The sequence below is a fragment of the Schistocerca cancellata genome, chromosome 2 (assembly GCF_023864275.1).
Source record: "Schistocerca cancellata isolate TAMUIC-IGC-003103 chromosome 2, iqSchCanc2.1, whole genome shotgun sequence".
Taxonomy (NCBI): domain Eukaryota; kingdom Metazoa; phylum Arthropoda; class Insecta; order Orthoptera; family Acrididae; genus Schistocerca; species Schistocerca cancellata.
The window spans coordinates 480,240,169-480,261,990 of record NC_064627.1 but is presented as its reverse complement, the minus strand read 5'-3'; the positions used below and the strand labels follow the sequence as shown (position 1 = coordinate 480,261,990).

At 43.8% G+C, this 21,822-nt stretch overlaps 1 protein-coding gene across 1 annotated transcript in view; it reads left to right on the top strand.

Annotated features, from left to right (window-relative positions):
• LOC126162005 (brachyurin-like) overlaps positions 1-21,822 on the top strand; it is a 67,110-nt gene that overhangs the window by 25,138 nt on the left and 20,150 nt on the right. The window contains exon 5 of the mRNA XM_049918227.1: positions 12,834-12,932. Within this exon, the coding sequence (XP_049774184.1) occupies positions 12,834-12,932 (99 nt within the window). The remainder of the gene's footprint in view (positions 1-12,833; positions 12,933-21,822) is intronic.

Sequence of the window (21,822 nt, the reverse complement as noted above, 5' to 3'; positions counted from 1 at the left end):
CGAGGAAGTTTCTCATATGGAGGCAATGGACGAGCAAGTTCCTCCTATGGAGGCAATGGTCTGGGATTCGAGAGGAGCGAGGATCTAAACCTAATCCTTAAATCACTAACGCTAACTTGGGAATGTTATGAATCATTGACAAACCCATTGCAGGTTTTCTGACATATCGGAGCTCGTGTTCCGACTAACGTCATCATACGAGGAGGGATTGTGGGGGGGTTAGGGGTTGGGGGGTTTGAATAGGGAATCTTTACAAAGTAACACATCAGAACGTAACTTTACACCCTGGACTGTATGACATTGCCAAAATAACGCCTTGTGCGCTAATTGTGTGTCATTGGAATATAGTATAAATGAGAGGACGTATAAGAACCAAAAACAAGACAAATAGTCCACTAAATACAGGCTCCAAAATGAGTACCTCTTTGTTACTACGAATAACGTATGGAATGGAGTGAGCAAATAAGGACACACTCCTTTATTACTGTCTGTGGATACAGCGTGCAGTAAACATTTGTTAGTGTTGTTACTGTAAACGGTATTCACAGTTCTGGGTAAGTGCAGAGCATACATTAGTTCTGCTGGAACCAGGCTGTGTTGTGATTAGACTGTCAAATACTTTTATTACATTGCAGTTTTACCTTTGATTTTCTTTTCAATCGTTCTGTATATTATCATATGGGACGACTTACGAGTCAGTGATGAAACCTGAGGATGTGTTAGATGACGATCAGTTTGGCTTTAGGAAAGATAAAGGCATGAGAGAAGCAGTTCTGTCGTTGCGGTTGATCATGAAAGCAAGACTAAAGAAAAATCAAGAAACGTTCATAGGATTTGTCGATCTGTAAAAAGCTTTCGACAATATCAAATGGTGCAAGATGTTCGAAATTATAAAAAAATACGGATAAGCTATAGAGAAAAACGAGTAATGTATAACTTGTACAACAGCCAAGAAAGAATAATAAGAATTGAGGACCAAGAACGAAGTGCTCGGATTAAAAAGGGTGTATCCTAGGGATCTAGTCTTTCCCCCTACTGTTCAATCTATACATCGAAGAAGCAGTGATGGAAAGAAAAGATAGTTTCAAGAGTGGAATTGAAATTCAAGGTGAAAAGATATGATGATACGATTCGCTGATGACATTGTAATCCTATATGAAAGTGAAGAAGAATTACATGATCTGCTGAATGGAATGACAGTCTAATGAGTACAGAATATGGATTGTGAGTAAATCGAAGTAAGTAGCAAAAATAAGAACTGCAAGAAACTAAACATGAGGATTGATGGTCACGAAGTAGATGAGGTAAAGGAATTCTGCTACCTAGGCAGCAAAACAGCCCATGACGGACGGAGCAAGGAGAACATCAAAGCAGACTTACAATGGCGAAAAGAGCATTCCTGGCCAACAGAAGTCTGCTAGTATCTACCATTAGCCTTACTTTTAGGAAGAAATTTGTGAGAATCTACATTTGGAGCACAGCATTGTGTGGTAGTGAAACATGGGCTATAGGAAAACTGGAACAGAAGAAAATCGAAGCATTTGAGATGTGATGCTACCGACGAATGTTGGTAATTAGGTGGACCGATGAAATGAGGAATGAAGAGATTCTGCGCAGAATAGGAGAGGAAAGGAATATGTGGAAAATACTGGCAAGGAGAAGGGGTAGGATGATAGGCCATCTGTTAAGAAATCGGGGAATGACTTCAATGGTACTAGAGGAAGCTGTAGAAGGCAAAAACTGTAGAGGAAGACAGAGATTGGAAACATCCAGCAAATAATTGAGAACGTAGGTTGCAGGTGCTACGCTGAGATGAATAGTTTGGGACAGGAGAGGAATTCGTTGCGGGCAGCATCAAACCAGTTAAAAGACTGATGACTAAGAAAAATGAAAAAAAAGTTTTATTTTCGCACTTGCCATCACAATGTAAGCTAATTACTACACACAGGGAATGGCAGACACAATGTTTTGTTATAGTCTGGCAAATAGAAGCAACTGTTCAGTTCGTGGGATGTACGCTGAAACTAATTGAGAATAGTCAGATCTTACATGCTACCAAACAGAAGACTGATCACTAAGAAAAAAGAAAAAAAAAACGTTTTATTTTCGCACTTGCCATCACAATGTAAGCTTGCGCCCTCAATAGTACACACAAAAATTATTTTCCCAGTGAGCTAATGTTTTAAATGGTGCGAAAATAGAGCTGTGACCAAGTGCTGAAAACAGAAAGTAACTGATAAACTGAGCTTTTACGAATAAAACAAAAAATTAAACTTCAAACCAAAAATACATTTCTCGGTTGAAATATGCATTCACACAATACACATTATGCGCTGAATTAGTGTCGGTAAAGTAAAATTATTTACTTGTGCCAGGCAACGTATGATAAATGTAGCTAGTTCTGTGCATTTTAGAAAGGACAAGGACATTTTCTAAGAAGAGTATGATGAAAAATTCATACCACGAAACTGAGGGGACCGAAATTGTTTTTAGTGTTAGTAGAATTCCATGTTAATGGTGTACGCTGAAGAGTCCAATAATGCCGTAGTTTCGATCTCGTCAAATTTTGTTAGAGAATTCGATCTCCTGCTGACATTTACCCTTGTACGCAAAAACTGAAGACCGGAAGTCCGGAAGCAATATGTTTTGGTTTTTTTCGGATAAAATCTGTTGTTGTAATTTAAAATGTCTTTCTATATAAATAATTTTCGACAAATTGCTCGATATCACCACTCGAATGAGCATTTCAATAGCTGCGAGTGTTTTGAATGGTGTTCCGCATCTAGGGACAGAAACTGCAGTGTTTGTTCAATCGTCATATTCGTCGTCGTCCATATAAAATCCATTTTGTTTGCACTGCCGCGTTGTATTATAAAATACTTAAAGAATACTACAATAAGAATTGTTTTGGTGGCATTGTAGCGATCTTTCTAAGGGCGTAGAATGATTTAGCTGAGCGATGGGTATTTCAATGTGTTGAAATTTCTGAAGATGTCATGAGACTGCCGAGGTCAAGTTTCTTACATTTTGTCGGTTCTAATGTAACGCTGGTTAGTATTAGGAGTGAGAGTGCTGGGGATGTATGCATGACTAGCGTCGTATTTCCGCGGCTAAAAGTAGGAAAACAAGGTCCTCATGGACTGCAACAAATTCGCCCGGTAAAATAAGTATCGTATGGCATTTTTGGTTGTCGGAAAGGGTGTTGTTCTTCGGCGCACTTTGCCTCCTTCTCTTGCGGAAATTTGGGAGGTGTGTCGTGTATTTATAGAGTGTAACAGTGATGGTGTAAAACCACCCAATAATGTAAAAACTTTCCCAAACATTTCATTAAATGTCACTGGCGTCACTAACTTCCATACAGATCGCAACGTCCGTAATCACAACTTATATAGTGCATCTAAGAGACTGGGGAGAAATCCCTGTGTGCTTCTATTTGCTTCGATTGCAAGTAAGTTCTTTTGATAGTGAAATTTCAAGGTCTGTATGATACGTTAATCTCACGATTGCAATATATTTGTGGTGTTCGTAGGGAAATTTGTATGCTTTATAGATTTTAATTTATTATTGCGGGGCTGCAGAAAATTATCAAGAACATCTACGCATAATGCTTTTCTCGTTAACCGAATTTGAGAATCCAGTCGGTAAACATATCAGTCAGCACCCACGTTTATTTCGTGGCCGAGTATTTTAAAAACATAATGGCTTTAAACTTGGCCCGATGACAAATAAGGATCGTTTGTGAGATCCATCTGACATGTACGTTACCAATGACGTAAATCTCTCCTTAGAGGTTAGCCTCCCTGAAAACGATTTACCCCTAAGCGATACAGTTTTATTGGGTATGCAGGCGCAAATTGACGTAGTTTCGTTGGCGTTGAAAACATCTGCCACGTCATATGTGTAGTCGTAGACGATAAACCTTGGTTAGCATCACTCCAGAAATTTTCAGCTCTATGCTGTTCGTTTTCATGAACGTTATAATCAGCCTTTATATGCGGAAAATTCGATATCCATTTGTTTTTCGCCAGTTCAACAGTTTTTCCACTCAAAAAGCTCCTGGTACAGGAGCATTCTGCGAACTAGCTTATTTGAACCAACAAGCAGCGCAGTCCACACTTCATACATATCTCTGACTCGAAATTGTGCGCTCAACCGGAAGAAAACGATGTTCATGGTCGTCGAAAAATTAATCTGTAGTCAATATTACATATCAAAACTGCAGATTAATTTTTCGACGACTGTGAACGTAATTTATGTCCGAAGCCGTTGGAGTAAAATATAAATAAAGCCAACATTTGAGTGTCATGTATTTTATTAAGTTTTTACAAGCTGATAACTGCCTTAACAAGACGTTTTCGAATTCCGTTTTTCATCAACCGCCTTAAGCAGCCCCATCTTTATTTTAAGAGTCAATTAATCTGGGTCTCACGTTTGCAGGAAAGCAATATGTCAGCATATCATAAAAATTTAACTTTTCGAGTTAAGAGAATGTATGAAATTATTTCGTACTTTGTCGCCAACTCAGTATTAGTTTATGCTAAGCTGATTTTCCGGTTTAAGCATTTTCGCATCATTGTATCTGAACTCTTCAAATACAGTCACACTACTGTGAAATGCAGCTGATCTTATTTGCAGTCTTCCAAATAATTTTTCATAGTCACAACACTACCAGCGACGCCGTGTGCTTTTAATGGCGCTGTGTCAAGTCTATAGCGGTAAATTTTACTATTGTGAGACTGTTGATGGATTATGCAAACTCTGACTGATGACAAAACAAGGATTTCATAAACAACAAGTGGCTCATATCTGAAAGATAAGATACATATTTCAAGATGACTAAAAGCGTGACATCTTACAGAAAATGGCTACTAAGTGAGCAGCAAAGAGAAGAAAAGGCTATTTTGAATTTTTACAGCAGTCAGGCAGTCACATCGGCGCTCACTTCTCGATTCGCGCTTTTCGGCGCTCATCGTTTGCCTGTACCGGAGCACATACGATTTACACATCCACGTCTCCATTTCTCGAACGTTAACACAACTGTCAAGGTGCATAATTGGATGAAACTTCAGCGTACTCCCATTTCCGATTTGTAAGTATCAGCAGAACATATAGCTTTCGTGTATAATTTCCCAGTGTTTAAAACGTGAAGATTGTTAAAGACAGAGGTTATTGTGTTTTTACTGTGTAAAAATTCCAAAAGCACTTTTTGAAGAAAAATTCTGGCATCTCTGTTCCCGTCGTTCTGTATAACCAGTGAAATGCAACGTTTGAGGTATAATCCTTTTATTTTTGATGGTCTGATAATGCATTGGCTTGAACAACATTTATACACTCCTGGAAATTGAAATAAGAACACCGTGAATTCATTGTCCCAGGAAGGGGAAACTTTATTGACACATTCCTGGGGTCAGATACATCACATGATCACACTGACAGAACCACAGGCACATAGACACAGGCAACAGAGCATGCACAATGTCGGCACTAGTACAGTATATATCCACCTTTCGCAGCAATGCAGGCTGCTATTCTCCCATGGAGACGATCGTAGAGATGCTGGATGTAGTCCTGTGGAACGGCTTGCCATGCCATTTCCACCTGGCACCTCAGTTGGGCCAGCGTTAGTGCTGGACGTGCAGACCGCGTGAGACGACGCTTCATCCAGTCCCAAACATGCTCAATGGGGGACAGATCCGGAGATCTTGCTGGCCACCTTCTAGAGCACGTTGGGTGGCACGGGATACATGCGGACGTGCATTGTCCTGTTGGAACAGCAAGTTCCCTTGCCGGTCTAGGAATGGTAGAACGATGGGTTCGATGACGGTTTGGATGTACCGTGCACTATTCAGTGTCCCCTCGACGATCACCAGTGGTGTACGGCCAGTGTAGGAGATCGCTCCCCACACCATGATGCCAGGTGTTGGCCCTGTGTGCCTCGGTCGTATGCAGTCCTGATTGTGGCGCTCACCTGCACGGCGCCAAACACGCATACGACCATCATTGGCACCAAGGCAGAAGCGACTCTGCTCGCTGAAGACGACACGTCTCCATTCGTCCCTCCATTCACGCCTGTCGCGACACCACTGGAGGCGGGCTGCACGATGTTGGGGCGTGAGCGGAAGACGGCCTAACGGTGTGCGGGACCGTAGCCCAGCTTCATGGAGACGGTTGCGAATGGTCCTCGCCGATACCCCAGGAGCGACAGTGTCCCTAATTTGCTGGGAAGTGGCGGTGCGGTCCCCTACGGCACTGCGTAGGATCCTACGGTCTTGGCGTGCATCCGTGCGTCGCTGCGGTCCGGTCCCAGGTCGACGGGCACGTGCACCTTCCGCCGACCACTGGCGACGACATCGATGTACTGTGGAGACCTCACGCCCCACGTGTTGAGCAATTCGGCGGTACGTCCATCCGGCCTCCCGCATGCCCACTATACGCCCTCGCTCAAAGTCCGTCAACTGCACATACGGTTCACGTCCACGCTGTCGCGGCATGCTACCAGTGTTAAAGACTGCGATGGAGCTCCGTATGCCACGGCAAACTGGCTGACACTGACGGCGGCGGTGCACGAATGCTGCGCAGCTAGCGCCATTCGACGGCCAACACCGCGGTTCCTGGTGTGTCCGCTGTGCCGTGCGTGTGATCATTGCTTGTACAGCCCTCTCGCACTGTCCGGAGCAAGTATGGTGGGTCTGACACACCGGTGTCAATGTGTTCTTTTTTCCATTTCCAGGAGTGTAGTTTCTGAGAAATTGCATTAACTGACCTTACTTTGTTCTTGGTAGACTATTTTGTCTTATATTGACGACATGATGACTTGTACGCTGTTACGCTTAAGGCTGTTTGGAGCCATCAAGGGCATTCTAAGATAGGAAATCAGAGACACAAAGTGGAGAGCAAGCAAAAGTGGTAGCATTTAGGTTTCCGGAGATAAATAGTAACACTATGGCAAATTGCAACTGTTTCAGGGGAGAAGTTTCACTTCAGAGAATTAAGAGGTAACGTCATCCACGACCTAGACGCCGTCGTAAGGCGCCACTGTAGAAGATCGCCACGAAAAGGCACTGAGCCGTGTGTAGCTGGTGTTCGTGTCGTTTATTATTTTAGATCTTGTTTTTTCGTACTGCCATCTCGTTTTGTTAATTTTCAATTACTGGTGTCAACGAGGTGCTGTCTTGCTTGCCCGTGTGCGGCATCAGCAGCGCTTATCGATATAGGCCCTGCCGTATTATCTTTGCCGGACTGCTATTAATTCCCGGTCGTCGTGTGTTTTGAGTTAGTTCGGACATGGCAGTGTTTGAGTTGGCACGCGGCACAAGTTCAGTCGCGGCGCGGCAGCAGTGAGGTCCGGACATTTGCCAACATACAATATTGGAGTGGGGACGACTTTGGTGGGTCGGCGGTCGGTCGTCTTGCCGGACGACGTGTATTTGGCCGGCGATAGCTTATGAGTTGGCTGTGTGTGCCGACTCGTGATTCGCCCCTGTTATTGTACAGTCACTGCCGTTAGCATTGTCTATTTCATCGTGCAAGTGTTCGTGAAACTGTGTGTAGTTGGTGTGATTTTGACTGACAAGTTACTTTAAATGTTGTCAACGTACTGGCTGTGAGGAGTCGGTCGCTTGGCGTGGAGCATGTGAGGAATTCTCGGCGGGGCGTAGTTCGGCCGGGGCCCGCTGGCGGTCTCTACGCGGTGTCGGAGAGTGTGGTGCTGTTCCCATTGCTACGAGGTCCGTGGCTCATCGAACCTAAACACGGAAGTTGAGTTTTGATTTAACGTACCAGCAATTCAAGATTGTCCACATTGTGTCGTTTGGAGTTCGTTGTCGGCTGTTGGGATATTCCCACGAGCAACAACGTGGTTTTCAAGTTGGAAAATTCTAGCCACCCTCCTGTGGAGTTTCACTGTATTTGGTTATTTGAATTGAAGTGCACCAGCGGTTACCTGCCGTGGGCGTTGACATAAATTTCAAGCAGTTTAGTTTCCTCATCGTGTTATTGCTGTCCAGCACGGCGAGTAGTTTGACAGCTCCGTGGATGATTGGTTGTGGGCGTCAATATCTTCCACGTTGTTCCGTTCAACTCCCTGTTGTGCCCTGGTCGGGTGAAGTGGAAGTTATCTTGTCGCTGGGCCCGCTGACTTTGTCGGTTGGTTTGTCGTCGGATCGTGAATGGTTGGCCCGACTGCCTGTCTTATCCAAGCGAGCGTTAGTGTTTGAATTATAGGCCGACCCTCGAACATCTGGGTGCCCTTGTGTGTGCTGCCCTATTTTTTTTAATTGTTCTTGTTGTTGGTACTTGTATGGCTTCTACCCGGTTTTGTGTTTTAAATTAGAGTTGTTTTACTCTTAAGGCCTTCAGCCTAGTTTACAGTACTGTTTCAAGTAAGCCCTTTGGCATTTTAAAATATTTTCAATTTTTAAGTCTTTGGCATTCAGCAGACTTGAATTTAACTTGTTTACTTCAGCCTAACTAAAGAATTGTTTTAAGATATGGCTTGCCTTTTAAAATTTCAGATTATGCTTGCGTTTTAAGTTATTGGCCTTCAGCCGTTTTTAAATTGAAGTGGCTTTCAGCCGGTAATTAAGTCCCAAATATTAAAGCTGTGTGTATAAAAAAGTTTTTGGGCTCTTGTAATGTTTGATCAAATAATATAGTTGTATGTTCGAGTGTAACTGACAGCTCCTTATTTTGGCCCCTTTCCACAATTTATTGTATATGTCCTTTCCTGCGGGTTAAGCAGGGCATTTCAGGCACATCTTACCAGAGGCAGCAAGCTTGATATTTTCTCCTAAGAACTGCAACGTCAGAGGGTTTACACAGGTTAGATAGCTACTACAGCAGTCCCCACCCAAAGAATGACGGATGATGGGGCCAAGTCACGTAAAACAGCGTGGCTGCTGGATTTAATAGGGTGGCAATGACGTTTAGCTGTCAGCTGAACGCTGTTGACACCAAACTTGGAGTATGTTAATGTAAAATCCAGAAGCATCCCTACCTACCGAGTAGGAGAAAGGGAGGAATCTAAAAGTGGTTGGCCAGAGGCATCCTGGAGGTGCCGAACGACTCACCAGACTGACCAAAGCTTGTTAAGTGCTGATGAACTGGTAGGTCGACTACAGGAAGGGAGAAATGGTGCTCCTCCACGATTCTTTTAAAAGCTTCGTTTTTGTATTTAGAGGGAGTTCTCAGTCAAATCGCTGGGGCGCCGACTCCGTGCCTCTCGAGGCCAGCCTCGGTAAGCTCTGACATGTCTTTCTCTCACTTGGAGTGCTGCTCTCGAGTTTGTACTTGCAGTGCTGCTACTATTCCATAGCTGTGTTAGTAGTCTCCCCTCCCCCACACCCCCACCCCACGTTTCACCACCGTGAGCTTCAGACACTGACTCTGCTGTGCAAGCAATTTCCTTCTTCGCTTTTTCTAATCTTTGGAATTAGTCTTCGGTGTAGTAGTTAGTATGAATTCCATGAGTCTCCCGCTGTAAGTATCCGTCGAGCTACAACACAAGCGTCTCTCGTAGATACCCTGCGATAGAGTTTGGCGCTGATCCAAGGCATCAACCTGCCTTCACAGGTAATTTGTCTTACTGCATTAGCTCGGAAATTGCAGACTGACCTTAAACCCCCGCCTTCCCACTATCCTGTATCAGGACACGACAATTTTACACATTATAAATGGAATAACGCACTACAGTGATGTGATGTTCTATAGCATTTATTACATTGTCTGACAAAAAAAGTGATGCACCCAGAAGGGGAGCATCAAAAGAAATGAATCATCACGGGTCGAGAGAGTGTGTGACGTTATTTCGGTGATTACAAAATAGTCAAGAAATCAAGAAACTTAGAAGTGCGAGGCTACGCAAGAGTATGACGCTGCACCTACTTTGTCCTGGTTGCACACACGTCATTCATTTGGGAAGCCGTTGTATCCTCCCTTGGGGTAAACTGGCCCATAACTGATGAACACTATGTGATAAAAAGTATCCGGACACCTGGCTGAAAATGACTTAAAAGTTCGTGGCGCCCTCCATCGGTAATGCTGGAATTCAGTATGGTGTTGGCCCACTCTTAGCCTTGATGACAGCCTCCATTCTCGTAGGCATACGTTCAGTCAGGTGCTGGAGGGTTTCTTGGGGAATGGCAGCCCATTCCTCACTGAGTGCTGCACTGACTAGAGGTATCGATGTCGGTCGGTGTGGCATGGCACGAAGTCGGCGTTCCCAAACATCCCAAAGTCAGGACCCTGTGCAGGCCTGTCCATTAGAGGGAGGTTATTGTCGTGTAACCAATCTGCTACAGGCCGTGCACTATGAAGAGGTGCTCGGTAGTGTTGAAAGGTGCAATCGCCATCCCCGAATCGCTCTTCAACAGTGGTAAGCAAGAAGGTGAAGGTGCTTAAAACATAAATGTAGGCCTGTGCTGTGATAGTGCCACGCAAAACAAGAAGGGGTGCAAGCCCCCTCCATGAAAAACACGACCACACTTTAATACAACCGCCTCCAAATTTTACTGTCGGCACTACACACGCTGTCACATGACGTTCACCGGGCATTCGCCATACCCACACCCTGCCATAGGGTCGCCACATTGTGTACTGTGATTCGTCATTCTTCACAACGTTTCTTCACTGTTCAGTCGTCCAATGTTTACGCTCTTTACACCAAGTGAGGCGTCGTTTGGCATTTACCGGCGTGATGTGTGGCTTACGAGCAGCCGCTCGACCATGAAATCCAAGTTTTCTCACTTCCTGCCTAACTGCCATAGTACTTACAGTGGATCCTGATGTAGTTTGGAACTCCTATGTGAAGGTCTGGATAGATGTCTGCCTATTACACGTTACTATCCTCTTCGCCCGCACGATCTTGTGCCGTACATGTGCCTTCACGTTTCCACTTCACTATCACATCGGAAACCTAGGGATGTTTAGGAGTGTGGAAATCTCCGGTACAGACGTATGACACAAGTGACACCCACGTTCGAACTCCGTGAGTTCCGCGGAGCGTCCCATTCTGCTTTCTCACGATGTCTAATAACTACTGAGGTCGTTGATATGGAGTACCTGGCAGTATGTGGCAGCACAATGCATCGGATACTTTTGATCACATAGTGTGACTCGTTCTTGATATCCAGTGGGTTGGAGTGGACGTCCGAGCTCGTCCAATACCTGTTCTATCGGGGGAATATCTGGGGATATTGGTGGTCGCGGTAGTACCTCAACATCACGGAGATAGTTCATACAGATACGGGCTATGTATGAACGAGCATTGTCCTGTTGCAAGAAAGAGTATCACGATAAGGTCACATCAGGGGTAACACATGTCCATGACGTACCGTTGTGCCGCCAGACTTCCCTCTACCATCTGTGTCCTGAAATAATACGTGATTGCTCCCCGCATCATGACGCCAGAAATAAAACCACTGTGTTCCCCAGTATGTTGGAAGAATGGGTCCCCTGCCCAGGTCAAAATCATACTCACCGGCAATGGTTATCTTGGGTAGTGGATGACCACAATGCGACGTTGAACATAATGAGGCGTCATTCATCAGCAGTCCACGATACCCGGTCGTGACACCACTCCAAAACTGAGCCGTTTGTATTGTGGTGTTAATGGCAGCCTACAAATGAGATAAGAATTCCCTAGTGCGACTGCTGCTTGTCTCCGATCAATGGAGTGGGATGAGACAAAACGCTGCAGGGGGACCATTACTTGCTCTCTGATCGCAGTATTTAACGAAACATATTCTGAAGTATAAAGTAATTACGGATAATATATTTTGTGCAGCTAATTTTTGTCTTAGAACAATTGTTGTAATTTATCGTGTAGTTCATCATTTCATTTGTCACATATTTTACCTAAGCTAAATAGTTTTACATTGCATTTTACTGAAAACCTCCTGTTTTTAGTGATTAAGCACATATTACCAACTGTCATCTTTGAAAACAAACTTAGATACTCGCTAGATACACCAAGCTTCAAATATCTGACCGCGCAGTAATTTCACAACCACACGTATTTACCCATGTACCTGGCGTTAGAGTAACAGCCGAAAATCGATTTCACTACAATCTTGTGGAATATTGCACTAATGTCGTGGATTTCTCATTCATCATGTTCTGATAATTATTAACTACAGTTACAGAGAGCCTAATGTATATTTCAGACGATTTTAACGGCTCGTTTTCAATATAATTGAACAGTACGATTAGTTTTGGCTTTCCTGCTTGAGCACTTCCTCCACGGCTATTTTTAGCATAATGTCTTGCTTATTGGAATTCTTTTCTATGCGTAGATTTCTAAATTATTTGACTGACCGATGTCATTTATACAAAATTTCTCTGAACTTGAAGCTAATTTTTAGAACAGAATATTCATGTTGATTTTTAGCAGTGAGATCGGTCACAAGGAATACCAAAACGAATGTCTGTTGGGGGCATCATTTGTCTATGTTGATAATATTCTGTGATTCACCGATATCTGAGTAAATGCCATGGTAAATTTTCGGCAAAAGCAGTTCTCCACAAACAGATAGGGACCGCACACGGTGGTTCGCACGTAACTGTCTTAATTTTACCGCCAAGTACACTTGGTTTCTCAGAAACCGTAGGTCGAGTGCTCATATTTTCGAAGTCATCGTAATTATCCCGATCAACTATGTTATAGAGACGTCCGTTCATTTACGTACTAAATGCGTCCATATGTATCTTGATTACTAGAATCGTAGTTCAGAGAGTAGTTTCATTGCTTCTGTGACTTCATTCTTGGAGAGAGTCGTACGTCTTGATTGTTCCAGGCGTATAACGAGAAATATGAAAATATGTTTCTATTTTTACAGATTACATCGGACTGGTGAACCTGCCTTCTCGCGCACAGGCGGGCAACAGCTTCGAGGGCCAGGCCGCTACGGTCAGCGGCTGGGGCCTCAATACCGACAGTAAGTACACGCGTTCTACGTAGGTGGTGACTACTTTTTAAAGTTTTTATTGATTCCGTCTCATCCTGAAAGTTGGTGTAAGGGAATCGAATGTTGTTAGCGGTAATACGTTTGAAAATGTGAGTCTGCATTTATTGTATAGGTTGTCTCATGTCATACAATACGTCAAATTTTCCACGATCTGAGTAAATTTAATGTAAACTGAGTAATGTTCTCAACGCAACAAGTTTCATGGAAGTATCTTCTGGATCACTAAAATCAGTGGCGTATGAGATATTAAACGCGCCGTCAGGCTTCCAGGAAAGCAATGTACTCATACTGCGGCAGAAATTAAAAGCAGATAACGCTAATAGCTACCACATGATCAACAAGGCATGGCAATTTCATAAGTTGCTGACTGGATGCATCCAGACAAGAATAGAAAAGAATATCCATCAGGTAGTGATAGATAGTCACGAGCTACTCGAAATTTACATTTGAATATCTATCTTTAAAAAATCGTCATATGTGTCAGCTTGAATAAGATATTCAGAATTATGTAGATAACCAAATGTAATACAGGAGAGACGCTTTAGTGCAATATCTATCGAAACCGCATAAAGCTAACTGAAGTTAGTTTGTAAAAGAGTGCTACAGCTCATTAACATTGCAGCATAATTTTTTTGTGGATAAGGGAAAGACGAACCTCAATGCAAGTTCAAATTAAGAATATATAGGTGTCATTTATGAGGTTCGTGGATGAAAGTCTTGTCCTACGAGATATTTTGCATACTGCGTATGTGTCCTGTTCGAGCATAGCTCTGGAAGGCCTGCAGTGCTTTATAAAGACTTGATACATATGAGTTAGTACAACGTGACAACTACCGTCTGAATATGAAGACACATGCTTAGCACTGGATCGTCTGCAAAAAGTTCGAACCAGATTTGCTAAATGTGATTTATCATTTAGAAGAGTTTGTTGTGGGGTAAGACAGCCCTAGGGCAGAGCCGTAGGTGGTTAAGCGAAGGACATTAAAAAAGCCCGAAAATGATCTATATTAGTATCTAGTCCATAGTTTTCGGGATTTCCGAATGGTGATACTTCCAGTGACAGTTGACTCCTAGAGCTAGGGGTGGCACTAGGCAAAATTGACATGTAATGCTTAACTTCGAAACGCTTCGAGTAAATTCCAGAAAATGTGACATATTGTTGTTGTAATCTTCAGTGGCAACACTGCTTTGATGCAGCTCTCCATGCTGCTCTATACTCTGCAAGAATCTTCTTCTCCGAATAACTACTGCAACCTACATCCTTCTGAATCTGCTTACTCTATTCATCATTTGGTCTCCCTCTACGATATTTATCCTCCACACTCCCCTTCTATACTAAACTGGTGATGCCTTGATGTCTCAGAACCTGTACTCTCAACCGATCTCGTCTTTTGGTCAAGTTAAGTCAAAAATTTCTTGTCTCCCCAATTATATTTAGTACCTACTCATTAGTTACGTTATCTACCCATCCAATATCCAATAATTTTCTGTAGCACCACATTTAGAAAACTTCTATTCTTTCTTTGTCTAAACTGCTTATCGTCCATGATTCACTTCCACACATGGCAACACTCAAGGCAAATACTTTCAGAAAAGGCTTCCTGATGTTTAAATCTACACTCGATGTTAATAAACTTGTCTTCTTCAGAAATCCTGTCCTTGGCATTTCCAGTCTATACTTTGTATCCTCTCTACATCCGCATTTCTCAGTTATTTTGCTTCACAAATAGCAAAATTCATCTACTAGTCTAATTTCCTTAGCATCACGTGATTTAATTCGACTACATTTCATTAACCTTGTTTTGCTTTTCTTGATGTACATTTCATATTCTCCTTTCAAGACAATGTCCACTCCGTTCAACTGGTCAAGTAATTTGCTGTCTCTGATAGAATTACAATGTTACTGGCAATCTTTAAGGTTTGTATTTCATCTGCCTGGATATCAATTACTACTCCAAATTTTTCTTTTATTTCCTTTACTGCTTGCTCAGTATACTGATTGAATACCGTCGGGGATAGGCTAAAAAACTGTCTCACTTCCTTCTCAACCACTGCTACCCTTTCATGCCCCTCGACTCTTATTACTGCCTTCTGTTTTCTTTTGTGAATAGCCTTTCGCTCCCAGTATTTTATCCCTGCTACCTTCAGAATTTCAAAGAGAGTATTCCAGTCAATGTCGTCAAAAGCTTTGTCTCAGTCTACAAATACTATAATCGTAGGTACGTCTTTCCTTAATCTTTCTTGTAAGTCATAGGGTCAGTATTGCCTCGCGTGTTCCTCTGCATTCTCCGCGATCCAAACTGATCTTCCCCAAGGTCGGCTTCTACAAGTTTTTCCATTATTGTGTAAAGAATTTGTGTTAGTATTTTGCAGCCATGACATGAAACTGATAGGTCGCTTATTTTCACACCTGTCAGTAGCTGCTTTCTCTCAAATTATTACATTCTTCTTGAAGTCTGAGGGTATTTCATCTGTCTCATGCGTCTTTAACACTAGATGGAAGAGTTTTTTAATGGATGACTGTCCCAAGGCTATCAGAAGTTCTGACGGAATATCGTCTACTCCCGGGGTCTTGTTTCGACTTAGGGCTTTCAGAGCTGTGTTAAGTTCTCGCAGTATCATATCTCACATCTCATCTTCAACTACGTCCACTTCCATTTCTGTAACATTGCCTTCACGTTTATCTCCCTTGTACAGACTTTCTATGTACCCCACCAATCTTCCAGCTTTCTCTTTTATGCTTAGTACTGGTTTCCCATCTAAGCTCTTGATATTCGAACAGCTGCTTCTTTTTATCTGTATTGGCCTCTTTAACTTTCCTGTAGACGGTATCTATTTTTCCCGTAATAAAATACGCTTCTAAATACTTACATTTGTCCTCTAGCCATTCCTGCTTAGCCATGTTGCACTTCCTGACAACTTGATATTGTAGTGTTTTGTATTCCCTTGCGCCTTCTTCTTTTGCTGAATTTTTATATTTTCTTCTTCATCAATTATATTCAATATCTCTTGTGTTATCCATGGATTTCACTAGGGATTGTTTTTTTTACGTATTTGATTCTCTGCTGCTATTTCATCTCTTAAAGTTATCCATTCGTCTTCTACTGTATTCCTTTCCCCTGATCTAGTTATCCGTCGCCTAATACTCCCTCTGAAACTCTCAGCAACCTTTGGTTTTTTCAACTTATACAGGTCCCATCTCCTTAATTTCCTACCTTTTCCCAATACCTTCAGTTTAAATCTACAGTTCGTAGCCAATAAATTGTGGTCAGAGTCTGCGTCTGCACCTGGAAATGCTTTACAGATTAAAACCTAATTCCTAAATCTGCCTTGTCATTACATACTCAATCTGAAAACTTCCGGTGTCTCCAGGTCTCTTCAACGTAAATAATCTTCTTTTGTGATTCTTAAACCAAGTGTTAGCGACGATTAAATTATGGTCTGTACAAAACTCTACCAAACTGCTTCCTCTTTCATTCCTTTTCCCCAGTCCATAATCACCTGATGTTTTTCCTGCTCTTCCTGCTTACGAATTCAAGTACCGCATCAGTATTAAATTTTCGTCTGAATAACTTCTTTTATGTCGCCATACACTTCTTCAATTTCTCCATCTTCTGCTGAGCTAGTTGATATGTAAACAAGTTCTACAGTGGTGGGTGTGGACTTCGTGTCTATCTTGGATACCGGCCGAGCGTTTCTAGGCCCTACAGTCTGGAGCCGCGCGACCGCTACGGTCGCAGGTTCGAATCCTGCCTCGGGCATGGATGTGTGTGATGTCCTTAGGTTAGTTAGGTTTAAGTAGTTGTAAGTTCTAGGGGACTGATGACCTCAGAAGTTAAGTCCCATAGCGCTCAGAGCCATTTGAACCATTGTATCTTGGATGCAATAATGCGTCCACTATGCTGCTCATAGTAGTTTACCCGAATTCCTACTATCTTATTCACTGTGAAACCCACTCCTGCATTATCATTATTTCACTTTTTTATTTATAACCCCGTATTCAACGCACCAGAATTCTTGTGCCTCCTGTCACCGTACTTCAGTCATTCCCGGTATATCTAACCTCAATCAATCCATTTTCCTTTTTAAATTATCTAACATACCTGTCCGATTCAGCGCTCTGACATTCCTTGCTCTGATCCTTCCTTCTATTTCTATTCCTTATCTAATGTATTCAGAGTGAGAATAGGGACAAAACCTAGGTAAACGAGAAAAGATGATTCTATTTATGAATATTTAACTATAAAAGAAGAATGAAAGTGCAAAACACACAACATGGAATCCTAACAAATATACAATCATAAATCCTAGTATACACCCTATCCAAGACTGGCACAACACCGAGCGGTCAAATCGCTTCCCCTCTTAAGTTCGTTAAGAACACTGTAAAGATTGATGTTGTAACCCTTTTGTAAGCTCTAACCACCACCTAAGCTGGAGTAGACAACGAAAAACTCAGAGACGCATTAGTGGCACTGCAATTATGTGAATTTACTCTTCCCTATATTTCTTCGATTATCAAATATCACCCAAGTGATCAGAAAAGTGACGTTTACGAGACTCTGCAGTCTGCTTGCCTACGCTGGCCAGGAACACAAGTGTGTCTCTAGTGCACGAACTTCTCAATACGAACAGCGACACAATAAAGTACCAAACTGTTAACACATTAAGAACATCTTCCTAAAATTTGGAACACAATGTGGACAGATCACAAAACGTTACAACTCTAACCACATTCGTTTCATTGTCACTTAAAATGGAGGGCAGAACTGCTGGTAAATTTTCCGTCTCCCTCTGGCCCGAAGATAAAACACAGTCTAACAGAATGTGGCGTACAGTGATCTGTACACCATAAGTACCACACACTGGAGGGTCGCCGCGCTGGGGCAAGAAGCCAGGCGTGAGAGGACTGTGGCCTACGCGAAGACGAGCAAGGAGAAGCTCACCCCATCTTCGTGGCTGAAACACCGCTGCGTAGTGCGCTTTACTAGATGCGGCATATTAGCTGTCACATCCAGTTACTCCCATCGCGGCATGACTCTGTACCTCAACAGCGAGGCGATAGTGTGCAACGGGACGGCACAGTGAAATAACTGAGGATCACGACATGCCTCCTTCGCTGCTACATCTGCGCTTTCGTTCCCCGCAATATTCATGTGCCTTGGTACCAAGAAAAAAGACCTACCTCCACAGCCATTGTACTTAATGGAGGTGTCTTGTAAATTCTGTCCCACTTTCACTTCTGGGTACAAGTATTATATAGAATGACGGTCGCTCAGAGAAACTGAATAGACAAGGAATTTTGCACTTGAAGCAGCATCTTATCTGCTCCAGTGCCCGCAACAACGTATGAAATTCCCGTCGAAGGCAGTTAAGTCCCGAGGCTGCCGGACATAGAGGACTCGATCAATAGGGCAACCAACGGAGTCCTGTTTCGACGAATCCGCAAAGACAGCTGTAGAGTTGTGTTGCCCAGTTGCAATGTCATAAAATAATGTGGTTAAAAACATACGCAGGAGTGCAAACAGTCCTGTACGGCACTAAATCTAATATTGTTCTGGGCCTCTGCAGTAACCGTGGTGGCCATCGGTTAAAACCCTGGATTTGTGGTTGTATATGCTCCATACTTAGTGACTGCAGCACAAGCCGCGCACGGATGCCAAATGGTCATTGCGCTTGTGGGCGATGGGAGAGAAGGTGTAATCAATAACCAAAAGGCACCAAAACATCACCACAATTGCAAATGCAATCATGTTCTGTATATCTGGTTCCAAATTTCCTGGACGTTTGGCCAACATGTGCAGATTGATTGTAATTGCATGTTAATCGATACATACCAGACCGACTATATTTATCAGCGTCGGTATTATGCCTTCCAAGTCTCCTCTGTATTGTGTTGTTTTCTCGGTATCTGTAGCATATTGCCTACTCAGTTGCTGTAAGTCATTAAGTGCCTTTTGTTTCTTACTATCTGCTGACAGTATGTGAGTAATGTCGCCTATCTCCTTCACTCCCTCCCCCCACACCATCTCTCTCTCTCTCTCTCTCCATCCCTTCCTGTGTGTGTGTGTGTGTGTGTTTCTGTCTATTGTGTTACGTGTTCGCCGTTTTTGTATTTTCTTGTTTATTTTGTCTGCTGGCTTTGCATCGTACCGATTCTCCTGTGCAGTTCATTTTATCACGTTCAGTTCTTCTGGATAGTCAAGTTTGTTCATAGATGTACTGTTCAGTCTGTGTAATAAATATTTGAAACTGGCTTCTTTGTAAGTTATGGAGTGATTGGATTGGTTTTGAAGACTTGCGCTGCTGCTTATAGATATCATATAAATTTCGACCTCAGCCTTATTGTTTCTCTTGTGTATGGAGAGGTTTAAGACATTAAGCATTTGATTTGTTTATCTTTCAATGGTGATTCGTATTTGTGGGTGGGTAGTGTTTAAGTTATTCTAAAGTTCTTTCCTACGAAAGTGTGATTCATCTTTTAGGCAAATTATATCATATACACTCCTGGAAATTGAAATAAGAACACCGTGAATTCATTGTCCCAGGAAGGGGAAACTTTATTGACACATTCCTGGGGTCAGATACATCACATGATCACACTGACAGAACCACAGGCACATAGACACAGGCAACAGAGCATGCACAATGTCGGCACTAGTACAGTGTATATCCACCTTTCGCAGCAATGCAGGCTGCTATTCTCCCATGGAGACGATCGTAGAGACGCTGGATGTAGTCCTGTGGAACGGCTTGCCATGCCATTTCCATCTGGCGCCTCAGTTGGACCAGCGTTCGTGCTGGACGTGCAGACCGCGTGAGACGACGCTTCATCCAGTCCCAAACATGCTCAATGGGGGACAGATTCGGAGAGCTTGCTGGCCAGGGTAGTTGACTTACACCTTCTAGAGCACGTTGGGTGGCACGGGATACATGCGGACGTGCATTGTCCTGTTGGAACAGCAAGTTCCCTTGCCGGTCTAGGAATGGTAGAACGATGGGTTCGATGACGGTTTGGATGTACCGTGCACTATTCAGTGTCCCCTCGACGATCACCAGTGGTGTACGGCCAGTGTAGGAGATCGCTCCCCACACCATGATGCCGGGTGTTGGCTCTGTGTGCCTCGGTCGTATGCAGTCCTGATTGTGGCGCTCACCTGCACGGCGCCAAACACGCATACGACCATCATTGGCACCAAGGCAGAAGCGACTCTCATCGCTGAAGACGACACGTCTCCATTCGTCCCTCCATTCACGCCTGTCGCGACACCACTGGAGGCGGGCTGCACGATGTTGGGGCGTGAGCGGAAGACGGCCTAACGGTGTGCGGGACAGTAGCCCAGCTTCATGGAGACGGTTGCGAATGGTCCTCGCCGATACCCCAGGAGCAACAGTGTCCCTAATTTGCTGGGAAGTGGCGGTGCGGTCCCCTACGGCACTGCGTAGGATCCTACGGTCTTGGCGTGCATCCGTGCGTCGCTGCGGTCCGGTCCCAGGTCGACGGGCACGTGCACCTTCCGCTGACCACTGGCGACAACATCGATGTACTGTGGAGACCTCACGCCCCACGTGTTGAGCAATTCGGCGGTACGTCCACCCGGCCTCCCGCATGCCCACTATACGCCCTCGCTCAAAGTCCGTCAACTGCACATACGGTTCACGTCCACGCTGTCGCGGCATGCTACCAGTGTTAAAGACTGCGATGGAGCTCCGTATGCCACGGCAAACTGGCTGACACTGACGGCGGCGGTGCACAAATGCTGCGCAGCTAGCGCCATTCGACGGCCAACACCGCGGTTCCTGGTGTGTCCGCTGTGCCGTGCGTGTGATCATTGCTTGTACAGCCCTCTCGCAGTGTCCGGAGCAAGTATGGTGGGTCTGACACACCGGTGTCAATGTGTTCTTTTTTCCATTTCCAGGAGTGTATATACGCTCACCCTGTAAAAATAAATTCTCTTCCCTATACTCAACACCATTCACTCTACTAGCTACCCATAATTCTCTCACTTCAACCTCTCTCTCTCTCTCTCTTTCTCTCTCCCTATCTCTCCCTCTCCCCCTCTATCTCTCCCTCTCCCTCTCTCCTCCTCTTCTATCTCTCCCTCTCCCCCTCCTCTATCTCTCTCTCTCTCCCCTAATCTATCTCTCCCTCTCCCCCCTCCTCTATCTCTCTCTCCCCCCTCCTCTATCTCTCTCTCCCCTCTCGTCTATCTCTCTCTCTCTCTCTCCCTTCTCTATCTCTCTCTATCTGTCTGTCTCTGTCTCACTCACTCGCTCTCTCTCTGTTTCGCACGTGCGTGCTCACATGTTTGCAGATGAAAGTTGTAGATTGTATAGTAGGTTTAAAGCAACCACCATACGCAATTAATAGCTTCGCCTGAGGTATGTAAACACAAGTACATATTTGTGTCATTTCCACATTTACTATAAAACTAAAATCTTTAGGCATACGGTAAATGAACTACTCCTAAAGTCTCAACACTGTGATATACACACATCAAAAAAAGTATTGCACCGCCTCGGTTCCGAGAGTTGCAGAACCTGTACGGAAAATTGGAACAGAGCTCAACATAAACATTATTTCCGCCCTTGTTATTGCTCATGAAAACCACACACTGCATATTGTACCACCATGCAGCGCGACCTCCAGATGTGGTGGTCCAGATTCCTGTACACACCAGTACCTACAATACCCAGTAGCACGACCACTTGCGTTGATGCGTGCCTGTATTCGTTATGGCATACTATCGACATGTTCATCAAGGCACTGTTGGTCCAGATTGTCCCCCTCCTCAACGGCGATTCGGCGTAGATCCCTTAGAGCGGTTGGTGGTCACGTCGTCCATAAAAAGCCATTTTC